The following is a 12,361-nucleotide window of genomic DNA, read 5'->3' on the forward strand; positions in this document are numbered from 1 at the left end:
TGAAGTTGTATAGTTGGTGACTAAGGTTCTGGATAACTGGATGGCTAAACACATGTGAGACAGTCCCCTTCCCAAAATGGAACAGTGTGGCAGTGTGATGCTGTCCCTGGCTGGCTCTGGAGCTGCTGCTGCACAGGGCACCCAACCTCCCAGTGACTGTTTTCTCATCCCGAAATCAGCCTCATCTCGAGGTGCAATTGAAAGTTTTCATTTCTAATGTAAGTGCCTCGTGAATTAGGTCCACCTCTTTATGTTGGAAACTGCTTTAGTGTTTCTGGCCATTGGAAGTAAGGCCTGATTGGTGCACAACGGAGAGGTCTTGGGTGTGGGTGACAGCTATTAAAGGTGAAGCTGCTAGTGGGAGAAGGGAAAGGACTGGTTGGGGAACCAGGTTTAAGGGAACAGGAGCTAAATTAGGGGTTATGGATGGGACAAGAAGATCGAAGCATGGCATGTGGAAATGACAACAGGCTTCAGGGGAGGTGTTTTTTCAAGGAGGCAGTTTGGATTTCTCTACTGTGAGACCTGACTTTGGTTTCCCTATCTTTAAAATGGAGATAATTTCACTTTTACAGGCTTGTGAGGATGAGCCTGCTGCTCGGTGGTAGGCAAGGGTGTTTCAGCTTGGACCACAGCCGGAACAAACTTGGAGAGACAAGGGCAGGAGGAATGAAGGCTAGATATTTGGGGAGATCCCCAGGGTACGAGGATCTGAAACTTGGGAATAGGTGGGCATGGTGGGGACGGGAGAGGGTATATTACGAAGGGGATTTTACTTGGCAGCCGCTTGATTGCTAAAAACAGGCAAGGTTGGGGTCCCAAGTAGAAGAGCTCTCCAAAGATAGGGATAGGATGAGGGACATCAACTGGGGCGAGGGGTGGAGGACAATGACGAAAGCAGCAGGAGCAGGAAAGCCTTCAGTTGAGCTCAGGATGCCTGAAGTCCAGATGGAGATGCAGGTGTCTGTAGCACTGAAATGGCGCAGGTGTTGGTGAGCAGTCCTTTTGATGCTTTTCGGGAGAATTGCAGATAGGTCATCCAAGCCCCCCAGTGGACCCTGAAACTGCAGATGGTATGGAGCCCTATACATGCTATGCTTTTTCCTATATATACATACCTGTGATAAAGTTCAATGTGTTAGGCACAGTACTTATGCACTGCAGGGCCATTCTTAAGTAAAATAAGGATTCCTTGAACACAAGCACTACGATACCATGAGGGTTGGTTGATCTGATTACCCTGATGGCTGCTAACAGGCAAAGGGATGATTCACATCCAGAGTAGGACAGAGCAGAACAGTGTACAATTTAAAACTTAAGAATTATTTCTGGGTTTTTACATTTAGTATCTTAAGAGCACAGTTGACTGCAAGTAGCCGAAACTGAAAGCCATACTGCAAATGGGGGGGGACTACTGTATATTAATTGATCATCTTTGAGCAGAAGTCTTTTCAGAGTTGGAAGGGAACTTAGTTTTTATCCAGGGAAGAATTCCCTTGTGAAACCTTTCAGCTTTGCCTTGAACAGAAAGAGGAGAAAACGAAGCTTCTCCATCATTGGAACTCAAACAGAGTTCTTCCTTACATCCTCCCTCCCACCCACCTCCCTCACTTAGCTTCCGCCGGCGAGGCACTCACCAAGCAGACTGACTCAAAAAAAACACCACACAGAGTCCAACCAACCGCCCTCCCGGCGGCGGGCCCGTCCATCCACACCCACCCACCCAATGAAACCTACTTTGGGGTCAGCATCCTTGCCAGTCATCATTCCAAGTTTTAAAATCTCAGCATTTTATTCCCTGCATATTAGATAAACAGCTGTTTTCTTAATTTTAAATCTTGGTAAATGTTGAAAATCAAATTTATTCTTCAGCCTCTCAGTGATAGAGCAGTGATGACCCATCAAATATGCTTCAGGAGTGATCATTTGCTGAGATTTTATGCATATCAAGTGCCTCATGTACTAAGTTTAGAGATGAACGAGACACAGGCGTACCTCGTTTTACTGCACTTTGCTGTATTGCGCTCCTCAGGCGTCTTTCACAATCTGAAGGTTTCTGAAACCCTGCACTGAGCAAGTCTACCAGTGCCATTTTTCCAGCAGCATGTGTTCAATTCGTGTCATTTTTTCCTTTAGCAATGAAGTATTTTTTAATTAAGGTATGTACAGGTACGTACATAGTTTTTTTACTCATGATGCTATTGTACGCTTAATACAGTCGACCTTTGAACAAAATGGGCTTGAAACGTGGGTCCATTTAGTGCAGATTTTTTTCAATAAAAATTGCACTGAGTGTGCCTGCCTCCCCTTCTACCTCCTCCGCCCCTAAAACAGCAAGACCAACCCCTCCTCTTCCTCAGCCTACTCAACGTGAAGATGACAAGGATGAAAACCTTTAGATGATCCACTTAACAGTAAATATATTTTCTTTTTTGTGATTTTCTTAATGTCTTCTTTTCTCTAGCTTATTTTAAGAATACAGTATGTGATACATATAATGTACAAAATATGTGTTAATTGGCTGTTATCAGTAAGGTTTCCCATCAACAGATTTTTGGGAAGTCAAGAGTTATACATGGGTTTTTGACTGCACAGGGGGTCAGTGCCCCAACCCCCTTATTGTTCAAGGGTCAGCTGTAATGTAAATGTAACTTTTATATGCACTGGAAAACCAAAAAAATATTTATGACTTGCTTTATTGCAGTAGTGTAGAACCAAACCTCCAATATCTCCAAGGTATGCCTGCAGAGTCCTTATTAATCGAGTCAGTCTAAACAGGTAGGCCGGGCTTGGTGGCTCACGCCTGTTAATTCCCACACTCGGGGAGGCTGAGGCAGGAGGATGACATGAGGCCAGGGGTTTGAAACCAGCCTGGACAACACAGCAAGATCTGTCTCTACAAAAAAAAATTTTTTTTTTTTAAACCAGTCAGGCATGGTGGTATGTACCCATAGTCCCAGCTACTCCAGAGACTGAGGCAGGAGGATCACTTGAGCCCAGGAGCTTGGGGTTACAGTGAGCTATGATCACACCACTGCACTCCAGCCTGGTTGACAGCAAAACCATGTCTCTTAAAAAATAGAAGTAAAAAGTTTAAACAGGTAACTAGACACTGACCTAGTAACTATTCAAAGAGGACATAAGGTGCATTTGGCACCTGAGCTCAGGCCATGCTGGCTCCAGTGGTAACCAAATTCATTCCCAGTATCTCCCAGGAGACTGTTCAACAATACCCTACTGTAGCATTCTACTAGGCAATCACACAAGGCTCACTGGACTAGATTTCTCCTCTCAAGTTGTTGCAGCAGTAATGATGGCTTTAAAGACAGCTTTTCCAGCCTACACCGTAGAGATGGACTCTCACTGCTGGAGAGGGACTATTGTTAAAATGGCTCTGGGCTCTCACAAGCTCCTCAGCTGTCTGGTCTTCAATGCCCTTTTTGTACTCCTTCATCCTCTCCAACTTACACAAGAACAGACACACAGGCTGGCTTACTATTCACAGAACAGTTTATTGGCCCACCTCACCAGGCAGACCACCCCTACTGACCAAGGGGAAGTGTCCGTCTAGCTGCACTCTGCCGGGTTGCAGCTTGTGCCCTGAGGGCACCAGAAGCGGGAGAGAACACTGGCCAAGGCAGCCCTAAATGCAAGAGAACGTGGGCGGAGGGCCACAGACTCAACTCCACTTGATGTTCTTCTCCTCCTCAGTCATGGCTTGCGTGTCAGTGACAAGGCCGGTGCCAATGGTCCGGTTGCCATCTCGCAGGGTGAAACGCTGGCCTTTCTCTAAGATCATTGGCTGCCGCAAGATTAGGCTGAGCTTCAGGTCCTCCCCAGGCATGGCAAGCTCCTGGAGGGGACAGAGAGGATCATCATGCATGGCCTTCAGGGTGTCTTTATTCTTACTGTTTGCTGACTGTCTTGGAGGTTAAGAGTCACAGGAAAATGCAGCAGGGTGATGATTCTGCCTGGGGGCAGCACCATCCGTCCGAGCTGTCAGGCAGATGCAAACAGTATATTCAAAACAGGAGAGTGTAAAAGGGACCGGTGATGAGTGCTCCTATGGTATGTTCATGTGAAAAAATGCTTAGGAAAGTCTGGCTTATGCAAATTTCTTAATTACAGAGCTTCTCTGAGCCTTCATATACAGTGAAACATTCAACAAGAGGAACCCTTATCTAGAAAATCTTTCTGTGGGCAAATGCTGGTATAGCTAAGCCGCTAACCTACTTCAGCCTAGGGCAGACTGGATGAGGACTTGTTCCCCCTAAGACCACTGGTCAAGACCCCTCCACCTACTAGCTTCACTGACAGCAGCAGCAACCAGCCTCTCTTGACCCAAGGAAATAGTCACCCAGATTGTTGTATGACATCTTTGGAATCATGAGTGAGGCAGAGCTGATAAAAAGAGCGCCCCCTTCACCGTACCTTCCCTGGCGGCAGGATGATACGACAGGCCATGTCCCAAGTCAGGGAGAACATGACGGGCATGAAGTGGGATACAAAGGGCTTGTGGCGACCACCCTCCTCCTTGGTGAGGATGTAAACCTGGAGGCGATAAAGCAATGACAGTGGAGCGGGGCTTGGCTGGAAGCATCGCTTCTGTACACAGGACAGCTTGGCTCGGCCCTGCCCACCATCACCTGGTGCCCTCACCTGTGCCTCCACCTTCTGGTGGGGCTGGATGGAACCTGGCTTGGCCATGACCAGGCCACGCCTCAGGTCTTCCCGCTTCAAGCCTCGGACCAGGGCCCCGAGGTTATCCCCTGCCTCTGCCCTCTCCAGGCTCTTGTGGAACATCTCAATGCCTGAGGGGGAAGAGAGAAAGGAGGAAGAAGGGACAAGGGAGGAGAGTCTGAGGCAGAGGGAAGGCACAAGTGGAAAGGTCATCCTGGAGCCAGCCCCTAGGTCCCAAGGTTTCCTTCCTGTACCTGTCACCACAGTGCGAATGTTCTTGCTATGTCCTAGGAACTCACAGTCGTCTCCCTTCTTTAAAATGCCACGCTCTAGTGTACCTGTCACCACCGTGCCCCGGCCTGGAAGGGAACAGGACAGGACATCAGGGACACCGGGTCAGGCTATTACCAAGAAGCCTGAATAAGCACAGTCCTCACCAGGGATAGAGTAAACTGTCTCTACAGGCAGCAGGAAAGGCTTCTCCAGATCCCGGGTGGGCACTGGGATGTAAGTGTCCACGGCATCCAGCAGCTTCTGCACAGACTTCAGGCCTAGCTCAGGGTCACGTTGCTGTTGGAAGAAGGTGACAGGACTCTGAAATCTCCATTCCACTCCTCTTATTTACCAAGAGCCATTTCCTAGACACAGCAGAACTCTGGACACTCATCCAGCCCCATCCTCTGCAGGCAGCCCCGGCCAACCCCAGCCTGACCCTGCCTTCACCTCAAGGGCACAGAGAGCAGATCCTACGATGACTGGGGCCTCGTCCCCTTTGTAGCCAAACTCATTGAGCAGTTCCCGGATCTCCAGCTCAACTAGCTCCACCATCTCCGAGTCCTGGACAGCGTCTGCCTTGTTCACATACACCACAATGTGCTCTACCCCAATCTGTAGATGGGAAAGACACAGGCATAGTGTCCAGAGTGGCCCAATACCCCCTTTCTCTTTCCACCCCTACCCAGGCTCCAAGTACCTGTTTGGCCAGTAATAAGTGCTCTCGAGTCTGTGGCATGGGGCCATCATTGGCTGCCACCACCAGGATGCAGCCGTCCAGGGGGGCAGTGCCTGTGATCATGTTCTGGGTAGGAGGAAGAAAGGAAACACTCAGCCGAGATCAACTCCCTGTTCATGTAGCCAAGTGCAGCAGCTAGAAACTGAGCCCCTCCCCCCCTTTTTCCCCCATCTCCTCACCCACTTCGGCCACGGCCACGCATCTATGATCTCATATCCAGACATCTTGAATACCTTAACCTCCTCCCTCCAAACCTAGCATCCTGACAGGAAGCAGCTTATGACCCTGTCCCCAGTGTCCCCGACAACCCTCACCTTAACATAATCTGCGTGACCCGGGCAGTCTGTGTGAGCATAGTGGCGGTTGGCCGTGCTATATTCCACGTGGGCCGCATTGATGGTGATACCCCGAGCTCGCTCCTCAGGGGCATTGTCAATCTCCTCATACTTCTTGAATTTGGCCCCACCTCCCTCTGCTAGAACTAAAGGAGAAAGAGAACACACCTCTCAGCTAAAGTTTCAGAGCTAGAGGAGGCAGGGCTCAGGCCACACCCCCAGGTCCCTCCCACTTAAATAAACTATCTCCCTCAAATCTCTAACTTCCTGCACAGATAACTGCGGGTCAGAAAAAAATGTTAAAGGGCTTCAAGGGGCTGCCCTCTGACTTCTCCAGGGTAAGGCCTCTGATTACAGAGCATTTCCCACGGATAGAGGGAGGCCACTCAGGGTCCCCCAATTTATGCATCAGAGTTCTTCACGTTCAGGGGAAATCTGTCTTCTGCATCTTCCAATCAACCCCACAGTCCGAGTTCAGGCTCCTGGGGCCACAATAAACTCCTCCAGCAGACACTCGGCTGGCCCCACCTCCCCAGCTCCAGGTCTCGCCGGACGCCCCCACCCAAAGCCCGCTCACTCTTCGTGATGGCCGCAGTCAGTGTGGTCTTGCCATGGTCCACATGGCCGATGGTACCCACATTGACATGGGGCTTGTCGCGCACGTAAGTCTTCTTGGCCTCCACCGCTAGGCCGCGGCACAAGAGAGGCAATGCTGGGGCCTTCGGCGGCCGCAACAGACCCTGCAGCAGTGGGACTGGGCCGGCGCTGAGACCTGCTGGGACAGAGGCTTGGAGTCAAGGGGTAAGTCCGATCCCGGATACCCGCGATGCCCCCCACGTGTCCCTGGGCCGCTATCGCCCTCCCCGGCCCCTCACCGCTAAGGCGGGGCGTCGCGCGCAACAAGGTGGCGGCCGCCATTGTGCTCGTACTCGCGCCCCGGGTGCAGGGTACCGGATGCCGGCAGCCTGCGCGTGCAACGGAGAAAGGGCACTTGCGGCTGGAAGCCACTTCCGGCGGAAGTAGGGGGCCTGGAGGGCAGGTCTAGGCACCTCTAGCCCCAGTTTCTATGGCCTTCTCCGCCGACTTCCGGGCGGGGCCGGATCGAGAAAGTTTCCACCGCCCACTCCGGCCTCACGGCGGGACGAGGTAGTTCTTTCAGGCAACGCCGGGGCGGAGGGAAGTGGAGCGTCCCATAATGCATCAGCGCCCCGAAGGCTCGCGGGCGTTGTAGTTCCAGGGGCAGCGGGCACTCGGGGAGGGAGGGAGGCGGGGTTAGGCGGGATCCAGCGGGAGGGTCCCGGCCTCCAGCCGGCAGAGGCAGCCCCGGGACGGACCGCTAAAGAACGTTCCGGGCCTGGCAGGGAGAGGCCCCGAACACCCTGGAGTCCGACTCACTACGCGGTCCTCTGTGCCGCTGCTGGAGGTGGGACCGAGTCCTGGACACCTTTCGGGGGCGGGGTCGAAGTGTAACGTAAATCTCTCCGTTAAGCCTTTGTTTTCCTATCTGTAAAATGGGAATAGTAGTATCCATTTCACAGGGAAATCCTGACGTCTGGCCCTGAGAGAAAATGAACCGGGCAGGAGCCTGGGATGGGATCCTGGGGCCCCCAGGACCCACAGTCCTTGACCCTCAAGTACCCGCCCATCTGGCCCACAGCTTGCAGGGACCCTGGACTGCCTGACCTCACAGAGCCAGAGTCCCCAAGACAGAGCTTTGCTGCCCACTCCTGTAGCCCCCCTCAGCGGCCTATGGTCAAGCAATTCCCTTGATCGTCACCCCACTCACCCAATTTTACAGATACACTGAGAGTGAGGGGCCAGCTTGGGGAGCCTTTAAGGGCAGCCTGAGTCTGTCTTGTTCCTGCTGTGGCCCCAGCACCTAACAGAGGATGGAACATGCAGTGAGTGCTCAATAGATGTCCGTTAACTGAATAAGTGAAGGCTAGTAAATGATGCTTAACTTTCACATCCATCATCTCATCACAGCTTGATAATAGCAGCTGCTTAACCCTGATTTATGTTTCCGAAACTAATGAGAGCCTAAGACTCAATTGGCAGTGTTTGTTTCAAATAGATTCCCTAATACCTCCTCTGGAGATTACGATTCAGTGGGATCTAGGCACAGACTCAGAAACTATATAGCACATACACACACACCCTTTTAAGACTCAGACGGGTCTGGGAAACTCTCAACTAAAGCTTTTTATTTTTATTTTCAGGCATTCATATTGGTTCACAGTTGATGTTCTCAGTGCTACTCTGTGTGGTAGGATCTATTATTTCCCGCATTTTACAGGTGAAAAAACTGGCAGGGTGATTAAGGAACCCAACACCACTAAACCCCAAAAAGCGTGGCCACTACACTGTACTATAATTTAACCATCATTTTCCTGCTCAGATAAAGTGAGGAATTTGCTAGGACTTCTCTCCTCCTGGTCCTCAACTCATCAGCTCTGCTTAGGAAGGACTGGTACAGTATAAAGGGTTTTCTTTCTTTTTACCTTGTGCCTCAGTCGCTCCACTTCTGGGAATTTGTCCAAAGACACTATTAGCCACCAGCAATATGCAAGTTTTTGGAGGTAGTATTTGAACTAATAGTTTCTATTTTAGTGGTGCTGTATTTATTTTAATGTGTCTTAGTTTGAAAAATACTGGCATAAATGGCCAGGTATCATTTGATCCCAGGAGTTTGAGAGCCTACAGTGAACTATGATTGTACCACTGCATTCCAGCGTGAGTGACAAAGCAAGGCCCTATCTCAAAAAAAAGAAAACAATTTCTTACTGGTGTAAATAAATATCAAGTTTAAAAACATCAATTTAAAGAATGTCATTTGTTAGATAATATTATGAGTGGTATGAATATATGGCAAATTTTGGGGAAGATGGGAAATGAATGACTGAAATTTGAGAAACACTGCGCTCAAAAAAGAGTTCAAAGGGAGAAAATTTTCTAGAGCTGTTGACGGTAGCATCCTCCGTAATAGTGAATGGCTTAATCAGGAGGCTTGATTTATAGATAACAGATTTTACATTGGCTGGGTTAAGCCAAAGAGGGATTTGTTAAGGGTGTTAGGCAGCTTACAGAACTGTGGGGCAAGCTGGAGAAATAATGCCAAGCCATAGAACTGATCTAATCTGGTAACAAAACAGCTGCTAATGCCACTGCCACCAAACACTAAACGCCAGGATTTAGACTCATCCATAACAGCTATTTCTGGTGGCAATGAAACCACTTCTGCTTCAAGAAAGTCACTTTACATTCCCTCCAGCCTCAAAGCCAGGCAGATTCAAAGCCTCACATGAATGTGTCTTGTCGGAGAACCCTAGATCATATGTCAGTGATCAGAGGGGCTGAGAGATGTGTTCTAACTTTGACGTTGGAAGCAGGACTGATAGCAGGGCATTTCCCCAGGTGTAGAAAGTCTCTTCAAGAGATGTCCAGTTGTACCTATGACCAATATTACACTGGAATAGTGGAATGAGCATCAATATCCAGTATGTGGATGTGGTGGCATGAATTTTGACTTAGCCACTATGTGAAATATTAATTGGGTAGGTTCAAAGTTGCAGGGACCAGGGGAGCCAGCCACCCATGAAAACACTTGTGAGCAATGTTAAATGAAGAAAGGAAGCTGGCTACTATGGAAAAATAGCAAATGGACAAGGTCAAGGGGTAAAGGGGGAGAGACAAAGGAAGTCAGAAACAATGTGGAGGCCAGGCGAGGCTCACACCTGTAGTCCCAGCGCTTTGGGAGGCCGAGGCAAGAGGATTACCTGAGACCAGGAGTTCAAGATCAGCCTGGGCAACAAAGCAAGACTCTATCTCTATAAAAAAAACCAAAAAAATTAGCCAGGCATGGTGGCCCACATGTGTAGTCCCAGCAACTCAGGAGGCTGAGGCTGGAGGATCACTTGAACCCAGGAGTCAAGGCTACAGTGAGCTATGATTGCACCACCGTCCTCCAGCCTGGGCAACAGAGTGAGACCCTTTCTCAAAAAAAAAAAATTGTTACTTTAGGAGGCTATGAATTTGCTTGGAGAAGGAGAGAGAGCTTCTCTCTGTCAAACATTTATTTTACATGATTTCAGTTAAAGAAAGGAAAGTTCTTTTTGCAGAATCATTAACTCTTTAAAAAAAAGATGCTCTTAAAATCCACTGGCCTTCTGGCTCCCCCTAACAGTTCATTCTGCCATGTGGCAGACACTTTGAGCTCCTACTTAACACAGCCATTTTTTCATCTTTCTATAGGCAGGGTCCTGATTTTTGTTCAGGGTGGCCCTTTCCTCAGCTCCAGGAAGAGATCTGAGGTCTAGTCCAGTTCTAGTGGTCCAGTTCTCCTTGGCAGGGGGATGTGTTTAGGGTTGGGTATGTGACTCTTTTGGGGCCAGTAATCAGTAAGAGAAGATCTGCTTGGGTTCCAGGAAAGGATTCTCCCTCTCGAGAAGGAGACATGGAAGAGATGGGTCTCCTTCTGACTCTGGATATTGCTGGGTCTGGGTGGGAAACCTGGAACCACTGTGCCCATCTTACTCCCAGCTGATGCAGAAGCCAAAACCCAGAGGAGGGCAAAGCAAAGAGCACTTAGAAGACTGGATGACTTGCATGTGAGGGGATGAATGTCCATAATGTTTAAACCAGGCTGCCAGGGTTGTCTGTAATTTGCAGTCAAAGACGGCCATACTCTCCTCATACATCTCAACACGTGGCACCACTGTTCCCCCTGCCCCTCACCCCACACCTAACCCGTCGCGCAGCCCTCGTGGTTCTCTCTCCAAACTGTCTCCAGAACGCGACTACTTCTCTCAACACTGTGGTTCCGTCCGGGATCGTCTGTCATCTAGGTGACCCCAGGAGCTCTTCAGTGGGTCTCTTGGCTCTGTTCCTGTTCCTAGTACCTGTCAAATCCATTCTCCACACAGCAGCCAGATCAGTCTTTAAAATGTGGATCAGAATGACTTCCTCCCTCCATGGCTCCGTATCACACATAGAATAAAATCCAGACTCCTAGTTCAGATGGGTGAATTGTATCTCACGGGGGTAGGTGGTGGGTGAATTCCATCTCAATAAAGCAGTTATTAAAAAAGATAATAATTCAAACTCCTCCCCAAGGCCCACAGGCCTGAGCAATCTGGCCTCTGCCCCCCTCTTCGAACCCTTTTAGTACAACTTACATTTCACTCTGTCCCCCAGCCACACTGGCCATCCTTCTGTTTTGTGAACATCCCACAATTGTTTCTACCTCAGGAGCTTTGCAGATGTTCTTCCCTCTCCCTGGAATGCTCTTGCCTGTGGCTTTCCCCATGGCTTGCTCCTTCTTGACATTCAGGTCCCACCTCAGATGTCACCTCTTCTATCTAAAGTAGTCCCTAAGTCACTCTCTTATGTCTTCTTTGGTCTGCTTCATAGCATCTAAACATCCAAAATTACCTTACGAGTTTGCTGGGGTTTCTTTTCCTGTCTCACCAGCTCGTGACAGTAAGAACTTACTTTTTACTCTAAGAACAAAGCCTGCGAATGAGTATTTGTTGAAGGAATTATTTGTTGAGTCATTTCAGTTGAGCAGTTATGTTGGGCTTAAGTTTCCTGATGTTTTCAATGGAAAGCAAATTTTGTATTCATGTTCATTTTATAAATAAAGATGAGTCACTGTAACTTCTTGGGCCTCAGCTTTATTGTCTATAAATTGGGAGTGGACATAAACTATATGATCTCTATTTCTTGTAGCTCTAAAACTTCTAAAAAGAGGGTGGGGTTTGGCGTAACTGAAGTGAGTACTGGGCTGGCCGAGAACTTTAGGGGCAAATTGCAGACTAGGTCCCAGAGCTTTGCCCTCAGTTCCACTCCACAAACCCTTATAGGAAGCTCAAGGGCATCCTTCACTCTTCTTGCCACCAGCCTAACTGGCAATGCCTCCTCAGAAATCTCTCCGGGTAGTCCCCTTGGCATCGGCCCTATTGCACTGCCCTCTGCTGGACCACTGCACCAGCGTCCTCTCTGCCTGCAGGCATCGTGTCTCCCCACCGCTCCTGCCGGCCCCAGGTGCCTTCCAAACACACCCTGTCACACCTTTGTCACTCTCGTGACTGGAGACATTCCCAATTGCAAATGCTTTGTGAATGTCACACAAAAGCTACTAAGTAAAAGGTACTTGGGCATGGCTTCCTAGAGGAAGCCAGACTTTCCCCCCTCAGGTTCAATAATGCACAAGAATTCACAGAATGAAGGGAAACTCTATACTTGGGATTAAATTTTTATTATAAAGGATACAAATCAGGATCAGCCCAATGAAGAGATACACAACGGTGAGTTCTGGGAGGGTCCAAGCACACAG

At 49.1% G+C, this 12,361-nt stretch overlaps 1 protein-coding gene across 1 annotated transcript; it reads right to left on the reverse strand.

Annotated features, from left to right (window-relative positions):
- Nucleotides 1–3,488: 3,488 nt before the first annotated feature.
- TUFM (Tu translation elongation factor, mitochondrial) lies at nucleotides 3,489–7,059 on the reverse strand. Its single transcript, XM_012638972.1, has 10 exons — nucleotides 6,903–7,059; nucleotides 6,605–6,799; nucleotides 6,007–6,173; nucleotides 5,654–5,758; nucleotides 5,404–5,568; nucleotides 5,118–5,250; nucleotides 4,935–5,039; nucleotides 4,660–4,811; nucleotides 4,432–4,551; nucleotides 3,489–3,853 (listed from the first exon to the last, which is right to left on the reverse strand). The coding sequence occupies exons 1-10, from the start codon at nucleotides 6,943–6,945 to the stop codon at nucleotides 3,680–3,682; spliced, it is 1,359 nt and encodes a 452-aa protein (XP_012494426.1). The 5' UTR covers nucleotides 6,946–7,059; the 3' UTR covers nucleotides 3,489–3,679.
- Nucleotides 7,060–12,361: the final 5,302 nt, after the last annotated feature.

This window comes from Propithecus coquereli, unplaced genomic scaffold (assembly GCF_000956105.1).
Source record: "Propithecus coquereli isolate 6110/MARCELLA unplaced genomic scaffold, Pcoq_1.0 Scaffold137, whole genome shotgun sequence".
NCBI lineage: Eukaryota > Metazoa > Chordata > Mammalia > Primates > Indriidae > Propithecus > Propithecus coquereli.

Bases quoted from the DNA above. Each gene is read 5' to 3' on its own strand.
- TUFM (XM_012638972.1), bottom strand. From the start codon at position 6,945: ATGGCGGCCGCCACCTTGTTGCGCGCGACGCCCCGCCTTAGCG. The intron at 6,800-6,902 runs GTGAGGGGCCGG...CTGTCCCAGCAG, and splicing joins CGCGACGCCCCGCCTTAGCG to GTCTCAGCGCCGGCCCAGTC. The intron at 5,040-5,117 runs GTGAGGACTGTG...GTTCCCTTCCAG, and splicing joins GACAGTTTACTCTATCCCTG to GCCGGGGCACGGTGGTGACA.